This window comes from Gopherus flavomarginatus, chromosome 6 (assembly GCF_025201925.1).
Source record: "Gopherus flavomarginatus isolate rGopFla2 chromosome 6, rGopFla2.mat.asm, whole genome shotgun sequence".
In the NCBI taxonomy this organism is placed as follows: domain Eukaryota; kingdom Metazoa; phylum Chordata; order Testudines; family Testudinidae; genus Gopherus; species Gopherus flavomarginatus.
This window is the reverse complement of record NC_066622.1, coordinates 139,683,155-139,701,457: the sequence shown is the minus strand read 5'-3', so window position 1 is coordinate 139,701,457 and position 18,303 is coordinate 139,683,155. Positions and strand designations below refer to the sequence as shown.

At 48.0% G+C, this 18,303-nt stretch overlaps 1 protein-coding gene across 5 annotated transcripts in view; it reads left to right on the top strand.

The window, feature by feature from the left end:
• HPSE2 (heparanase 2 (inactive)) overlaps positions 1-18,303 on the top strand; it is a 319,425-nt gene that overhangs the window by 234,957 nt on the left and 66,165 nt on the right. For all 5 annotated transcript variants that reach the window (XM_050958814.1, XM_050958816.1, XM_050958813.1 and 2 more), the window contains one exon: positions 13,252-13,299. In XM_050958814.1, the coding sequence (XP_050814771.1) occupies positions 13,252-13,299 (48 nt within the window). The remainder of the gene's footprint in view (positions 1-13,251; positions 13,300-18,303) is intronic.

Here is an 18,303-nt window from a genome sequence, read left to right as displayed (position 1 = left end):
GGCGGAGCATGGGCAGGGCTACCTGGGGCTGTCTGGGGCGGTGTAGCCTCCCCCGGTCTGCAGTACCTGCCACCTATGCCTTTGATCATCTTTGTCACTCACCCCTGGATCCTTTCCAGTTTCTCTACCTCCTTTCTATACATTGGTGATCAAAACTGGACACAGTTCTCCAGCTGAGGCCTAACCAGCACCGAGTAGAGTGGTACTGTCACCTCCTGTAACTTGTGTGCTATGCCTCTGTTACTGCAACCTGGCACTGCATTTGCTTTTTTCACAACAGCATCACACTGTTGACTCATGGTGGATCACAGCCTTAACATAATCCCCAAATCCTTCTCAGCTGTGCTGCTGCCAAGCCAGTTATCCCTCATTTGTATTTGTGCATTTGGTTTTTCTTCCTCAGTCCCTTGGTTAGATGCTCCCATTAGTATTGGTCCATAGTCCAGAGGTTTGGGCAGGAAAGACACAAAATGGAGATGTTTCCAGCACCTTTTATGTCTTCTGCCATGTGGAAGGAAAATCCATTGTTTCAAACAAAGCCCTTTGTACCACTAGTGGAAAATTATAGGTAAAGGCTGGAGCTTGGAGTCACGAGAGCAAGTGCCATGTCCATGCACGACTTTGCTTAGTCATAGCAGGAAAGCCAATTATCTGTAGACAGGTGTCTCCCATGGTCCATTGTGAGTTGTGTTCCTTGATGAGCCACTTAATTTGAATAGTCCCTTCAAGATGTGCAGGCTAAATACAGAGGTGAAAGTAAGCCGGTACTGGCCGGTACAGAGGACCAGTAAGAAAAGGAGACTGGCTGAGGGAGGGAGAAGCCTGCTCCCTGCATAAGAATAGTTTAAACTCAGCTGTTCCCTGAGTGGTTCAGCCCTCGGGGTTAGGAGCAGTTTCTGGCATCCTTGTTAATTTCACTTACAGTAGCTGGGGGGAGGGTGTGTTTGACCATGGCAGGGGCAGTCCCTGTCTGCAATACTAATATACACAACAAATACAAGCATTTGGCTGCATAGCTTAAATCCAGAGCTAATAAAAGCAGGTGGAAGAGGAAAACTCACTGTCACATTGGTTTCTCCTCTCCTCCCTCCCCCTCCTCCAGCCAGGCTGCAGACAAGGCTCTGCATTCCTTCTCCCCCACAGGGGTTCTTCTCTAGGCTCTAGCTTGCAGTAGGGAGGCTGGCTGAGATGCCTGCTGCTGCTGCCTGCATAAGAACAGTTTAAATTCAGCTGTTCCCTGCGCAGGTCAGCCCAGAGTTAGAAGCCATTTCTGGCATCCTTGTTAATTTCACTCCCAGTTGTTGTTGGAGTGGGAAGGGTGTGTTTGACCATGGCAGGGGCAGTTCTTTTCTGCCCCCGGGCTGAGGGGATCTCCTATGCACAAAAAACACAATCAAAATCAGGAACCATTTCCAAGTTCAAATCTATCGCATTCCCTCCCCAGCAGAGGATCATGGTTGTGATGTGCCCATCTATAAAAAGGGAAATAAAAACAACTCAGGAAACTACAGACCAGTTAGTTTAACTTCTGTGCCAGGGAAGATAATGGAGCAGATAATTAAAGAAATCATCAGCAAACACTTGGAAGGTGGTAAGGTGATAGGGAATAGCCAGCATGGATTTGTAAAGAACAAATCGTGTCAAACTAATCTGATAGCATTCTTTGATAAGATAACGAGACTTGTGGATAAAGGAGAAGCGGTGGATGTGATATACCTAGACTTTAGTAAGGCATCTGATATGGTCTCGCATGATATTCTTATGGATAAACTAGGAAAGTACAATTTAGATGGGGCTACTGTAAGGTGGGTGCATAACTGGCTGGATAACCGTACTCAGAGAGTAGTTATTAATGGCTCCCAATCCTGCTGGAAAAGTATAACAAGTGGGGTTCCGCAGGGGTCTGTTTTGGGACCGGCTCTGTTCAATATCTTCATCAACGATTTAGATGTTGGCATAGAAAGTACGCTTATTAAGTTTGCGGACGATACCAAACTGGGAGGGATTGCAACTGCTTTGGAGGACAGGGTCAAAATTCAAAATGATCTGGACAAATTGGAGAAATGGTCTGAGGTAAACAGGATGAAGTTCAATAAAGATAAATGCAAAGTGCTCCACTTAGGAAGGAACAATCAGTTTCACACATACAGAATGGGAAGAGACTGTCTAGGAAGGAATATGGCAGAAAGAGATCTAGGGGTCATAGTGGACCACAAGCTTAATATGGGTCAACAGTGTGATACTGTTGCAAAAAAAGCAAATGTGATTCTGGGATGCATTAACAGGTGTGTTGTAAACAAGACACGAGAAGTCATTCTTCTGCTTTACTCTGTGCTGGTTAGGCCTCAGCTGAAGTATTGTGTCCAGTTCTGGGCACCGCATTTCAAGAAAGATGTGGAGAAATTGGAGAGGGTCCAGAGAAGAGCAACAAGAATGATTAAAGGTCTTGAGAACATGACCTATGAAGGAAGGCTGAAGGAATTGGGTTTGTTTAGTTTGGAAAAGAGAAGACTGAGAGGGGACATGATAGCAGTTTTCAGGTATCTAAAAGGGTGTCATCAGGAGGAGGGAGAAAACTTGTTCACCTTAGCCTCCAATGATAGAACAAGAAGCAATGGGCTTAAACTGCAGCAAGGGAGATTTAGGTTGGACATTAGGAAAAAGTTCCTAACTGTCAGGGTAGTTAAACACTGGAATAAATTGTCTAGGGAAGTTGTGGAATCTCCATCTCTGGAGATATTTAAGAGTAGGTTAGATAAATGTCTATTTGGGATGGTCTAGACAGTATTTGGTCCTGCCATGAGGGCAGGGGACTGGACTCGATGACCTCTCGAGGTCCCTTCCAGTCCTAGAGTCTATGAGTCTATGTCCAAACTGCTCGCAGATTCTCTTTGAAATGTTACTGAACCGCGCAGTTTAAACTGTTCTTATGCGGGAGGCAGGCTTCTCCCTCCCTCAGCCAGTCTTCCTGCTCCCTGCTGCAAGCTAGAGGGAAGCCCCTGCAGCTGCTGCTCAGTGCCAGGCAGGGAGAAAGCATGGAGCCTAGTGTCTGCAGCCTGGCTGGAGGAGGAGGGAAGACACGGAGAAAAATGTGACAGTGAGTTTTCACTTTTTCAGACTTACTCCAATAGTAAAGTTTTATTACAGGCAGTACTGGTAGTAGTAATAGTTGCTTTATTTTCTCTATGTCATGCAATGGGAGGGATCCATGAAGTACATAGGAGAGGTGAGTTGCTTGCAATTGGACCATATGGGTAAGAAATGTAAATTACTTTCACCCCTGCCCAAACCCCAGGGCTCCTAGCCACCTCTGCAGCTGGTAGCTCCCGAAGCGATTTAAAGAGCCCAGCTCCTAGCTTCAGCTGAATCCCTGAGCCCTTTAAATCCTGATTTAAAAGCCCTGGGATTTAAAGGCCATACCTCTTCCAGTTGAGGCCCCTCCCCCTCTGCAGGACTCTGAAGTTCTGGCAAGTCCTTTAAGTTACTTTCACCCCTGGCGAAATACCTTGTGGGTGCTACCCAGGAGCAAACATTTGAAATCCAGGTATAGAGCCAATACTCATAACTTCAAGTACAACAAAGATAAATGCATACAAATAGCATAATCATATTCAGCAAATCATAACGTTTCTATTGACGCCTGACTGGACACACTTTGTATAAGATTTCTTACAATAATATAATAGTGGTAGCAACAATGATCTGCATGGCCATATTTTATTCAGATAACACCCCCTCAAAGAATTCTAGTAGGTTGGTGAGGCATGATTTCCCTTTACAAAAACCATGTTGACTCTTCCCCAACAAATTATGTTCATCTCTGTGTCTGACAATTTTGTTCTCTACTATAGTTTCAACCAGTTTGTGTGGTACTGAAGTCAGGCTTACCTGCCTGTAATTACCAGGATCACTTCTGGAGCACTTTTTGAAAATTGGCATCACATTAGGTATCCTCCAGTCATTTGGTACAGAAGTGGATTTAAATGATAGGTTACAAACTACAGTTCGTAGTTCTGCAATTTCATATTTGAGTTTCTTCAGAACTCTTGGGTGAATCCCATCTGGTCCCGGTGACTTATTGCTGTTTAGTTTATCAATTTGTTCCAAAATCTCCTCTACTGACACCTCAGTCTGGCACAGTGCCTCAGACTGGCTCAAGTTTGGGAATCTCCCTCACATCCTCAGCCATGAAGACCGAGTTTGCAAATATTCTTGCCAGTGGGTCTGAGATTTCTTCAGCTATTTCCTTCAGCACCCTCGAATGAATAGCATCCAGCCCCACGGATCTGATTTCATTCAAATTGGTCAGAAGATCTCTGATGTGTTCTTTACTTACCCCGATCTGCATCCCTTCCCCTTTATTGCCTATAGTAACTTCGCTAGTTGTTCAGTCACATGTTATTTTTTGGGACAAGACTGAAGCAAAGTTGGCATTGAGCAACTCTGCCATCCTATCATCTTCTGTTACCAGCTCACCACCTCCACTGAGCAGCGGACCCACACCACCCTGGAACTTTCTTTGTTCTTATTTGAAGAGCCCCTTCTTGTTGTCTCTAACATTCCTTATGAGCTGTAGCTCATTCTTTGCTTTGGCTTTCCCCATTTTGTCCCTGCATGTTCATGCTATTCGCTTGTCTACTTCCCTGGTGACATGCCCCTCCCTCCATTTCCTGTATGGATCCCTTTTGGTTTTTAGATAGCAAAAAAGCTCCTTGTGCTGCCGAACTGGTCTCCTGTGGCATGTATCTTTCCTCTGTGTTGGAATAGCTTGATGTTGAGCCTCCAGTTTACATCTTTTAGGAACTGCCAGTCTCCTTGGACTCTTTTACTTCTTAATTGGTCTCAGGGCCAACCCTACTGATACGCAAAATACGCAGCTGCGTAGGGCACCAGGAAATTTGAGGCACCACATTTCCTGGTGCCCTGCGCAGCTGAGTGCTGCTCCAGCCCCTGCTCTGCCTCTTCCGCAGGGCCCTGCCCCTGCCCTGCCCCACCTCTTCCCACCCTGCCTCTGCCCCCACACCCTTGAGGACGGTTGCAGGGGTCGGATCTGCACTCATCGCATAGTAAGTGGAGTGACCCGACCCTATCCCACTCCGCTGCCCTGGCTCCCAGCCACACCACCGGTGAGTGCTGGGAGGCAGTTCCTTCCTGCCCCCCAAGGCTGGGAGCCAGAGGAGCAGAGCGCAGCAGGCTGGTTTTGGGGAGTGGTTTCTCCCCAGCCCTCCCACTGGGAAAGGCTTGGTGCCCACCTCCCCCCTCCCCACGGAGGCCTGGGCCCCCCACACAGCCCACCCGTGGGGGGGCGGGGGGCTGTATAGGGCACCAAAATGGCTAGGGACAGCCCTGATTGGTCTTTCCATGGGATCTCGCCTGCTATTTCTCGGAGTCTGTTGAACTCGCCTGTCTGAAGTCCAGTTTTGCTATTCTCATGTCCTTCCTTTCTAGGACCTTGAATTTTATCAGATTATAATCACATCCTCTCAAGTTCCCGACCACCTTCCCGTTCGCAACTAATTCATCCCTGGTGGTCAAAATCAGATCCAACATAGATGACCGCTTAGTTGTTTCCTCAACTCTTTGAATTAGAAAGCTGTCCCCTATGCATGCGAAGAGCTTGCAAGTCGTATTCAATCACAGGTGCTAACTCCGTGGGCACTCTGGTTCTGGAGCACCCACAGAAAAAAAATAGCGAGTGCTCAGCACCCACTGGTGGGGCTGGCTGATCAGCTTGTGTTTATATAGCGTTAATGGATTATATTTTGTCAATTTCAAATTTAATTTTAAGTAGGTTCATTTTTATGAGTAAACCTGCCTTTAATTTAAATAACCTGATTTAAATCAAATTTTTAACTTTTTAAAAATGATCCGTTTTTGTCCATCCTGACACTGATTCATTAACAACCTAGAGGGGGTGGGTTCTCCATCTCTGGGAGCCTTTAAGGCAAGACTGGATGTCTTTTCCAGAGACACTGCAGCTCAAACAGCCGGATGATCATAAATGGTCCCTTCTGGCCTGCAATTGATGACTAACCCTATGGGGCCTCTGTGCTGCTCTAACACTAACAATGTCTCCTGAACCAAGGCTGTTCTGGCACAGCACACCGACCTTGGCTATAACGACCCCCTTGGGATCCAAGCCTCTTCTGTGTTGGAGCAAAAGAGACCTGTGGGGGCAGGGGCGACAGCTCCTCCAGCCCCAGCACCGCAGTGGGGCTCGAGGGGGGATCCAGGGACCAGGTTCGTTGTAGTTCAAGGTTTGTTACTGTGAAGAGCGTTGTAGCGAGGCTGGGCTGTACGTATGTGCCAGCAACATCTGCACAGGAATTACATTATACACCAGTAGGAATCCTTATCGAGCTCTTGTCATGCCTAGATCTGGCTCTGCTAAGGAGGTGAAGGGTCACGACTCTTATCTTTAACTCCGGGGTTTAACTGAGTCGGAAGGTTTAAGTTTAGTGGGATCTTCAAGCCTTTGTTTTTTGCCATTTTACTGATATTTGTACAAAACAAACACAAAGTTGAACCCTGAGCAGAATTAGAATCTTTCTTTGAACATTGGTTTTATGCAGAATAAGAAGAGTTCCAAAATGGTCCCTTTCCCCCCCTGAAGTTTTTTCACTTGATTGTCTCGTCTTTCCTCTGTATTAATAAATGGGCCAAAGAGTCAAAGAAATGAACGTGACCCCGTTAGTGGCCAACATACACTGGTTGTGATGCAGTAGGGACTGTCTGCATGGGGGATGGGAGAGCAGGGGGTGACTTTAGGTGAGGGATGGTACCTGAGCCTGTAACCTGAGCCAGGAAGGGGGGTAGGGGAGTAGACACCTTTGCCAGGGAAGCTGGACAAAGGTAGGGGCCAGCTGGAGAGGGTTGATCAGTTTCGGTTTTGGGCTGGGTAGTTGGAATTCAGGGAATCCCAAGATGGGATCTAAGCTCCCTGAACCCCCAGAAGGACTTGACTGAGGGGTCCTGGTTGTGCCTACAAGCTCTGCTGTAACCTGCGTTCCTGTTGTCCAATAAACCTTCTGTTTTACTGGCTGGCTGAGAGTCACTGTGAGTCCCAGGAAAAGGGGTGCAGGGCCCGGACTCCCCCATACTCCGTGACACTGATGCTGAACGAGGTTTGGGGTTTGGTACAGAGACCACAGCTTGCTTAGTATCATGGCAAAAGCAACATTCCTCAACCTTTGAACCGTTTATTAATGATAACGGGAGCAGGGAGGGGGACCGTTAAAACAATTCAAATGTCATTAAATGAGAGTTTCATTTGCACAACATCCCTCTTTCCTCCACCTGTTAGCTGGAGAGAGATTTTAGAAAGAAATCTTCCTTGTCTGACCAATTCTTAGATGGGATTAAAGGTACTAACAACTGTCCTGTTGGGTAGGGTTGCCAGGTGTCCAGTTTCCATCGGAACACTCAGTCGAAAAGGGACCACTGACCAGGCTGTTAGAAGTCCAGTCGGTGTGCTATGGGTCTAAGGCGGGCTAGTCCCTGCCTGTCCTGGCACCGCTTTGCACTTCAGAAGTGGCCATCAGGTCCAGCTCCTAGGTGGGGAGGCCACGGGGCTCCACATGCTGCCTCCACCCCGAGCACCAGCTCCGCACTCCCATTGACCAGGAACCATGACCAAGGGAGCTGGGGGGAGGTACCTGCTGGCAAGAACAGCGCGTGGAACCTCCTGCCTAGGAGCCGGACTTGCTGGCTCTTCCGGGGTGAAGCACAGTGCCAGGACAGGCAGGGAGCTCACCTTGTCCCTGCTGCGCACTGACCAGGAGCCGCCTGAGGTAAGCCTGCACCCCAGCCCCAAACCCCTTCCCCAGCCCTGAGCTCCCTGCAAACCCAGAGGCCCTTCCTGCACCCCAAACCCCTCATCCATGGCCCTACCCCAGAACCTGCAACCCCAGCCAGACCCCTCACCCCCTCCTTGCACCTCAACCCCCTACCCAGTCCAGAGCCCCCTCCCACATCCTGAACCCCTCATCCCTGGCCTCACCCCAGAGCCTGCACCCTCAGCCCAGAGCCAGTACCCTGTCCTGCACCCCAACCACCTGCCTCCACCCGCAATCCCCTACTACACTCCAAATCCCACATCCCCACCTCCCAACCTGGAGCCCCCTCCTGCACCTCAAACCCTTCATCCCCAGAGCCTGCACTCCCTCCCACACCCTAACCCCCTGCCTCAGCGCACAGCCCCCTCCCACATTCTGAATCCCTCAGCTCCACCCCCCAGTCTGGAGCCCCCTCCTGCACCCCAAGCCCCCTCAGCCTTGGTCAGCACATGGTCCCCCAAACAAACAGACCAACAGCAAGCACACTCCAACAAACACAAACACACACACACCAGATAATAAACTTACCCCAAGACACAACTATCCCCATATTGACTGGGTATATGTCACCTCAGGACGGGATGCTGAGATAAAGTTTCTTGACATCTTAAATGACTGCGTCTTGGAGCAGCTAATCCTGGAACCCACAAGAAGAGAGGCAATTCTTGATTTAGTCCTAAGTGGAGCACAGGATCTGGTCCAAGAGGTGAATATAGCTGGACTTCTTGGTAACGGTGACCATAATATTATTACATTTAACATTCCTGTGGTGGGGGAAACATCACAGTGGCCCAAGCATTTAATTTCAGAAAGGGGGACTACACAAAAATGATGAAGTTAGCTAAACAGAAATTAAAAAGTGAAATCTCTGCAAGCTGAATGGAAACTTTTCAAAGCCACCATAAGAGAGGCACAACTTAAATGTATACCCCAAATTAAAAAACATTGTAAGAGAACCAAAAAAGTGCCACTGTGGCTAAACAACAAAGTTTAAGAAGCAGTGAGAGGCAAAAAGGCATCCTTTAAAAAGTGGAATTTAAATCCTAGTGGGGAAAATAGAAAGGAGCATAGACTCTGGCAAGTGAAGTGTAAAAATATAATTAGAACATAAGAATGGCCAGACTGGGTCAAACCAAAGGTCCATTTAGCCCAGTGTCCTGTCTACTGACAATGGCCAATGCCAGGTGCCCCAGAGGGAGTGAACCTAACAGGTAATGATCAAGTGATCTCTCTCCTGCCCTCCATCTCCACCCTCTGACAAACAGAGGCTAGGGACACCATTCCTTACCCAGCCTGGCTAATACCCATTAATGGACTTAACCACCATGAATTTATCCAGTTCCCTTTTAAACATTGTTATAGTCCCAGCCTTCACAACCTCCTCAGGCAAGGAGTTCCACAAGTTGACTGTGTGCTGTGTGAAGAAGAACTTCCTTTTATTTGTTTTAAACCTGCTGTCTGTTAATTTCATTTGGTGGCTCCTAGTTCTTATATTATGGGAACAAGTAAATAATATATGGAGATATACCTACCTCATAGAGCTGGAATGGAACCTGAAAGGTCATTGAGTCCAGCCCTCTACTTTCACTAGCAGGGCCAAGTACTGATTTTGCCTCAGATCCCTAAATGGCCCCCTCAAGGATTGAACTCACAACCCTGGGTTTAGCAGGCTGATGCTCAAACCACTGAGCTATCCCTGCCCCCAGTAACTTTTTCTTATTCACTTTCTCCACACCTCTCATGATATTATATATTTCTATCATATCCCCCCTTAGTCTCCTCTTTTCCAAGCTGAAAAGTCCTAGCCTCTTTAATCTCTCCTCATATGGAACCCATTCCAAACCCCTAATCGTTTTAGTTGCCCTTCTCTGAACCTTTTCTAGTGCCAGTATATCTTTTTGAGAGGAAACCACATCTGTACACAGTATTCAAGATGTGGGCGTACCATGGATTTATATAAGGGCAATAAGATATTCTCCATCTTATCTCTATCCCTTTTTTAATGATTCCTAACATCTTGTTTGCTTTTTTGACCGCCTCTGCACACTACGTGAACATCTTAAGAAAACTATCCAAAATGACGCCAAGATCTCTTTCCTGATTAGTTGTAGCTAAATTAGCCCCCATCATATTGTATGTATAGTTGGGGTTATTTTTTCCAATGTGCATTACTTTACATATATCCACATTAAATTTCATTTGCCATTTTGTTGCCCAATCACTTAGTTTTGTGAGATCTTTTTGAAGTTCTTAACAGTCTGCTTTAGTCTTAATTAGGAAGGCCAAAAGAGAATTTGAGGAACAGGTAGCCAAAGACTCAAAAAGTAATAGCAAAAAAAAATTTTAAGCACATCAGAAGTAGGAAGCCTGCTAAACAACAAGTGGGGTCACTGGACGATTGAGATGCTAAAGGAGCACTCAAGGACAATAAGGCCATTGCAGAGAAACTAAATGAATTCTTTCCATCTGTCTTCACAGCTGAGGATGTGAGGGAGATTCCCAAACCTGAGCCATTATTTTTAGGTGACAAATCTGAGGAACTGTCCCTGATTGAGATGTCAGTAGAGGAGGTTTTGGAACAAACTGATAAACTAAACAGTAATAAGTCACCAGGACCAGATGGGATTCACCCAAGAGTTCTGAAGGAGCTCAAACGTGAAATTGCAGAACTGCTAACTGTAGTCTGTAACCTATCATTTAAATCAGTTTCTGTACGAAATGACTGGAGGATAGCTCATATGATACCAATTTTTTTAAAAGGTTCCAGAGGTGATCCCGGCTATTACAGGCTGGTAAGCCTGACTTCAGTACCAGGCAAACTGGCTGAAACCATAGTAAAGAACAAATTTGTCAGACACGTAGATGAACATAATTTCTTGGGGAATAGTCAGCATGGTTTATGTACAGGGAAATCACGCCTCACCAATCTACTAGAATTCTTTGAGGGGGCCAACGAGCATGTGGACAAGGGGGATCTAGTGGATATAGTGCACTTAGATTTTCAGAAAGCCTTTGACAAGGTGCCCCACCAAAGGATCTTAAGCAAAGTATGCTGTCATGGGATAAAAGGGAAGGTCCTCTCATGGATTGGTAACTGGTTAAAAGAGAGGAAACAAAGGGTAGGAATAAATGGTCAGTTTTCAGAATGGAGAGAGGTAAATAGTGGTATCCCTTAGAGGTCTCCATTGAGACCACTCCTATTAAACATATTCATAAATGATCTGGAAAAAGGGATAAACAGTGAGGTGGCAAAATTTGTAGATGATACAAAACTACTCAAGATAGTTAAGTCCAAGGCAGACTGCAAAGAGCTACAAAAGGATCTCTCAAAACTGGGTGACTGAGCAACAAAATGGGAGAAGAAATTCAATGCTGATAAATGCAAAGTAATGCATTGGATAACATAATCCCAACTATACATGTAAAATGATGGGGTCTAAATTAGCTGTTACCATTCAAGAAAGGGATCTTGGAGTCATAGTGGATAGTTCTCTGAAAACATCCACTCAATGTGCAACTGCAGTCAAAAAAGCAAACAGAATGTTGGGACTCATTAAGAAAGGGAGAGATAAGATAGAAAATATCATATTGCCTCTATATAATTCCATGGTAGGCCCACATCTTGAATACTGTGTGCAGATGTGGTTGTCCCATCTCAAACATGGGAACTGGTCCTGCTTTGAGCAGGGGATTGGACTAGATGACCTCCTGAGGTCCCTTCCAACGTTGAGATTCTATGATTCTATGAAAAAAGATACATTGGAATTTGGAAAAGGTTCAGAAAACGGCAGCAAAAATGATGAGGGGTCTGGAACAGCTGCTGTACGAGGAGAGATTAAGAAGACTGGGACTTTTCAGCTTGGAAAAGAGACAATTAAGGAGGGATATGACAGAGGTCTATAAAATCATGACTGGTGTGGAGAAAGTAAATAAGGAAGTCTTACGTACTCCTTCCCATTACATGAGAACTAGGGGCCACCAAATGAAATTAATAGGCTGAATGATAAAAGTGAGGGGCAAACACTGCAAGGGATTTCTCTCTCTGTCCCTGTCCGTCTCCCTCTTTGCGCCTAAGAATACAAAAGAACAAACCGCTGGACTATGATCTGAAGATTTTGGTCAGTAATACTGCCTGAAGGATGTGGTAAGGAATTTACATGGAATCAAATCTAGTTTGTTACGTAAGAAAGTGTTTATCTTTCTTTTTCTTGCAACCATTGCTGACTTTTATGCCTCATGACTTGTACTCAGTCTCACTTAAGACCCTATCTTCCTTTGTTGTTATTCTGGTTTTATTGTTTAATCCAATCCAGTGTATTTAAATTACATTGTCTGGGTAACTCCATTTAGGGTGGCAAATTGTGTATCGTTCCCTTACAGAGACAATGGACCTAATATCTCTGGACTGTCCAGGAGAGGGCTGAATGGTTTAGAAAAATACATCTTGGAGAGGAATCCAGGAGTGGGGATGTGTTGTAGTAACCCAGGCTGGTGAGAACCAGAATGTGGCTGGCAGGCTGCAGTTACACACCGACGCAGGGGCACCTGCATGCTGGTGGCTGTTTGTCTGGGAGCTACAGCAGCAAGGCATTGCAGGGCCCCCCAGGTTACAGGGCAGGCGATGAGATGAGGCTGGAGAACTCTTCTGTATGTCACAATGGTTACAGTGACTTCCCAAAAACATCACAGTACAATGTTCACTGCAAAACACACACACACAACTGTCATTAACGTATGCAAATCGATATTTTTGTGTGTATATTCATAATATGTTTTATAACAAACTAGTCACAGACTGCATTGCAGTGTGATTTGGGGGGTATGGTTTCTGATGTGAGCCTTGAGGGTGATGATATTGCTGACGAGGAGGTGACAGGACTAGAGAGGCCGTTAGTGTGTTGGTGGCAGAAAGCTAATGCTTGGAGACTGGCAGTGTGCTGGGTGTGAATGGAAACTATGATCTATAACTGCCTTGGTTTGGGTATTAGGCGTGCGAGGAAATACACTTGAACAAGCTGAACTCTAATTGAACAATGACTGTTGTGTGGGGATGAGCATCTTCCATGTGCTTAGACTTCTGAGTCAGGAACTATCAAGAGACTAATTCATGCACGTATCTTGTTGCCACCTTAACTATGGAGCTCCTAAAGTGCCTCCATAATCCTCATAGATCTGATGTCCTGCAAGAATGCTCAAGGCCTTGATCGTGGGTTGGCTTTCTCCTCCTCCTGTGTTCTGAGCTGGAGATGCAGCTGGCGCTTATAATAATTGGTTGGCTGGTTCTTTCCATTTAAGGATACAGTAATCCAGCTCAGCAGCAGCCCATGCAGTGACTGTATCTGCCATCATGTGAGTTGGGAGGAGTGTCTGTTGCTCAATATCAGGCTTACGTGGTTTCTTCGTTTCTTTCCTACAGGTTCATGAAGGTGGCTGGCCGCACAGTGGATGCTGTTACCTGGCAACAGTAGGTATTCACCATTCCTTGTATTTTCCACAGCTAGCAGCTGTGCAGCAGTGAGACGTTGTTTAGGGCAGAGTTAACATCTTGTTTAAGTTCAAACAGTCACTGTGAAAGGGACAGACCCCTGGAAGCCACCTCCTCAGCCACTGTACTGGAGGGAAAGGCCGTCCCCTGGCAGCTCAGTTGAAAACATGCCCTGGCAGGGATGCATTAGCCTCTGCTATTGCCCTGGGCTGGGTGTGTAAGTACCTACCCGGGGAACAGAGATTTAATCATGAGTTCCCCAGTCTAGCAGAGACAGGTCTAAAAAGAGCCAGTGGCTGGAAAGTGACGCTGGGTAAGTGAAGGCTGGAAATACGGCGTGCATTTTTAACAGTGAATGTAATTATCCATTGGGACAACTTAGCAAGGGCTGTGACGGTTCTCCAGCACTGGCACTGCTTTTCTGAAGGAACTAGGCTAGGGATTATGGTGGGGCCGTTCTCTGGCTTGTGCTTTACAGGAGGTCAGACTAGGTGATCAGAGTGACCCTTCCAGCCTTGGAATCTCTGAATAACTGATCACCCCTCCCAGGCTACCAGATTGCAGAAAGTGGAAAAAACTCTCCCCAAAGCTTCATTTGTTCCTGGGTTCCTGATACCTAGTAAGGTAGCAAAGAGTTCTGTGGCACCGTATAGACTAACAGACGTATTGGAGCATGAACTTTTGTGGGTGAATGCCCACTTCGTCGGACGCATGTGTAAGCTAGTGCTAATGTGAGCATGTGCTAGTAAGGTAGGCAGACAGCTTCAGGGTTTGGCAAGGCTGCACAGGACAGGTGAGAAGGAAACTGCATGTGGTGCACCACTGGACAATTTGAAAGTTCTTCTGTGTATCCTGCTTCTCTTTGCACCTCTGGCTGTTGCCTCTCACATGCTGGTGGCCTGGATCTAAACCCACTGGAGCCAGAGGGAGAAAGACTCAGTCCAAGGGTAAATACATTACTGCCCCAGGAGTAATGTGTAGCTGGATTCTCTGCCACCCTACACAGGAAACAGAGACTGGGTGCCCAGAGGGAATCCACCTATAGGAATAACCTACAAATCACTGCACAGCACTGTAACTAGGATACAGGGCTGGAGAATAGATTCCCACAGAAATCTTTTATGTAAACTCCCAGGTTCTAGTCCAGGATGGGCTTGTCAGCAAGAGGTTAATGCTTGATTTCCCACCTGACTCCCCAAATTACGAAACGAAAGTGTTAATAGCGCCATTGGCAGAGAGGCTTGGAGCATGTTTGTGTGTCATGGATAAGATGAAGATTTTGTCAGGGATATTTTCAGTAAAAGTCAGGGACAGATCACGGGCAACAAAGAAAAATTCCCTGGAGCCCGTGACCTGTCCCTGACTTATACTGAAAACATCCCTGACAAACTGGGGAGCCCAGCTGCCTGCAGAGGTTGGGCAGCTGCGGGGGCCGCTCCGAGCCTGTGGGGGCTTGGAGCTCCAGGGTTCCCGGGCTCAGAGCTCTGGGTACCCCCGCCACCTGTGGAGACCAGGAGCTTTGAAGGATCCCCAGCGCCTACAGCAGCTCAGAGCTCGGGGACCGCCCCCTGCGTCGGCCGGGAGATGCAGGGCAGGTGGCTCGCAGCCCCGGAGCAAAGAGCAGCCCCCCCTAGCATGGGCCGGGCAGCCCCAGTGCCTCCACCCTCCTCCTCCCCCCGGCACTGGGTGGCCCCAACCACCCCAGGTCCTAGTCGCCCTAGCCCAGTCCCTGAAGAGGAGCAACATGCTGGGGCTGGGGTCAAGGGGGAAGGGCAAGCACTTAGCTGGGCTTCGGGGAGAAGTGTGAGTGGGGCCATGCGGGGCTGTTTGGGTTGACGCAGCCTTCCCCAGCCTGCGGGATGCGCCGCCCATGACCCTAATCCTGCTAGGGAATCAGGAACCTACCTTTGACCAAGGGAACAAGCTGAGCCCCACCCACTCCCCTGACAATGGACTGGAAGCCAAACCCTGACGAGTGGCACTGAGCACCACAAAGTGTTGGCCTTTTTGGTGTAAATTATTCCGTGTCCTCTCCCCTTCCCCGTGAGCCTCAGCTTTCCAGGTTCATCTTTGATTGCTTGCACGGGCACCTTGCACTGCAGGTGTGCACCTCGTGACAGGGGAATGTCGGAGAATGTTCCCTCCGTGGAACCCAAGAGCCCTCTGTTGTCACCCAGAGCAACCTTGCCCCTCTCAGCTCCTCCTTACTGCCACTGATGGTTGTCAGAGCAATGCCAGGCTGCTTATGACAAATGTGTCCCTCACTCCTGTGTGTCTATAGCCTGCTGCGGTTAGAAATTAGCTAGTTCTCAGGGCTAGGGTTGTGGTTTAGGCCTTTTTTGACCACTTTTTATCTTTCGGTACTGGCATCGGTACCAGAATGATGCCCAGCTCGCCAGGGTTACGTCCTGCTGGACTTGTGCTAAGCCTGTACCAGTCAGCGACCCACACTGGCCTGCTTACAACATTTGGGAAAATCCCACATTAGTGACAAATGTCCCGTTTGTAAAGGGATCAAGCTCTGCTCAAAGAAAGGCAACACAGAGGCTCAGGTGCTTACTTATGGAGGCAGCCCTCTGCCCTTCATCAGAGTCATCACTTGGAGAAAGCGCCCCCAGGATGTCAGTTTCAGTGTGGAGTGCCACACTGGAGATGTCCTCTGTCCCAGTCATTGGTACTGAAGAAAAGGCTCAGGATTTCCTCAGGTTCAGTACCGGAGCCAAGTAGAGGCAGAGACTTTGCGAAACATTCAGGGGAGAGGCTCTCCCTGGAGCACACTTCTACTTCACACAGCACACAGTCAACTTGTGGAACTCCTTGCCTGAGGAGGTTGTGAAGGCTGGGACTATAACAGTGTTTAAAAGGGAACTGGATAAATTCATGGTGGTTAAGTCCATTAATGGCTATTAGCCAGGCTGGGTAAGGAATGGTGTCCCTAGCCTCTGTTTGTCAGAGGGTGGAGATGGATGGCAGGAGAGAGATCACTTGATCATTAGCTGTTAGGTTCACTCCCTTTGGGGCACCTGGCATTGGCCACTGTCGGCAGACAGGATACTGGGCTAGATGGACCTTTGGTCTGACCCAGTACAGCCGTTCTTAGTGAGAGGAGATTGCTGTCTCTGGAACCTGTGCCAGGTCTGTTGTGGCCATCCCCTGAAAGATCTCTGCAGTGCCCCTCCCCACCACTCTGGAGACATGCGCAGCTGCAAGGAACCTGCTTAGCCTCTTGGTACCAGTATCACAGGTCGTACAAGAAGGTTTACAACCAGTACCAATGCCTGCACCTATCTCGCTGCGTCAAGGGCCTGCAGTATTGTTACCTCCCAAGCTTCCACAAAAGCTGGAGCATTCAAGAGGGAAACCTCCGATGGTGTCGCCAGTACTGCCACCCCTCTCAGTCTCAGTGGGTTCTGCCCTTCCATTGTCAGTGCTCTCAGACTCTTCTTCTGCTGACTCAGAGGTGAGGCCATCTGTATCCCATTCAGGTTGGGGAACATACCCACCTCTCAGTTCTGGGCACCATGGGCCATGCAGCAACCTCAGCACTGGCCTCCTTCTAAGTGACAATGGTCCGGATGAGGATGGGTCCAGGCCTGTACCAATGGCAGTTCTGGACACTGTGGGACATCACCTCTCCAGCTAGGACCTCCCCTCGACCCTTTTGCTCACTATCTTCAAGAGCACTTGGGGGCATCGGCACCAACAGCCTCCAGCTCTGGTTCCCCATACCAAGATCAGTACCAACCAGCAGGAAGTCTCTCAGGCAGCTTCTTCATTACAAGACATTGGTCAGCCCCCACCTCAAAAGTCTGTGGCATCCTCGTCTCACAGGGGAGCTGGAACAATGTTTATAGTGCAGCTGCTGAGAGCCATTGAACCAAACTGTAAACCCAGGATATACTGTCATGGAAACCATTTTGGGGAGTGGGGGGGAGTGCAGCAGCACCCCCACCCCCAACCTGGACTTCTAGTTCCAGTGCCTATCTCGTCTCATCACCAGATGAGGTGTTGAGCCAGCGAGTGATTCCCTGCTGCCAGAGGACCACAGGGGCTCATCCAGATCTACTGAGAAGTATGGCCTCTGTGCTTGACATCCAGGCAGAAGAGGGGCGTGGATGCTTCCACAAGCTGGCGGGCATTCTGGTATCGACAGCCCCTGCCAGGGTAGCTCTGCCAACCAACGAAGCCATCATGGAGCCGGCTGAGGTGTTTTGGCAGACTCCTTCCTTCTGGCTTCCCACAGCAAAGCGAGCTGAGAGGAGGTGCTACATCCCCTTGAAGGGGCATGACCATTTCTGCTCTCTTCCCTCCTCAGGTTCCCTTAAGGGCAGCTGCCAATGAGTGGGACAGACAAGGACAACAGGCATTGATGCCAAAAGACAAAGATTCAGAGAGGCTGGATCTGTTTGGTCACAAACTTTATTCGTCGGGAAGTCTGCAACTCAAGATTGCAAACCAAGAGTCTCCCTGAGTCATGGGGAAAATAAAATCTAAAGAGACGTTACCAGAGGACAGTAGACAGGAGTTTGCAGCAATGGTGGAAGAAGGCAAACTGGTCGCCAGGACTGCTGTCCAGGACAGTTTAGACAGCAGACTTGGCTGCTGGAACCATGGCATCAGCTACTACAATGAGAAGGTGTTCGTGGATCTGGGCTACTGCCAGAAGTCCGGCAGCCCATCCAGGACCTCCCTTTCAAAGATCCCTGGTTGTTTTCAGAAGAAACGGATGGTCAGCTCCATAGCCTAAAAGATTCCAGTGTTGCTCAGGGCAACACTAAAATCTCTTGAAATCTATAGTCCAGCAATGAAAGGGAAACAATTTCATCTACAGCAGTTGTACAGGCTCAAAGTGTTTGCTCCCCGAGCCCAAGATCTGCCAAAGAGAAAGGGCTGGGGTTATAGGGAGTGTCCTACACTGCTCATCCCATCCAGCGGCCTTGTCCAAACAATGGAACCATGGCATCAGCACAACAGCATGTGGAG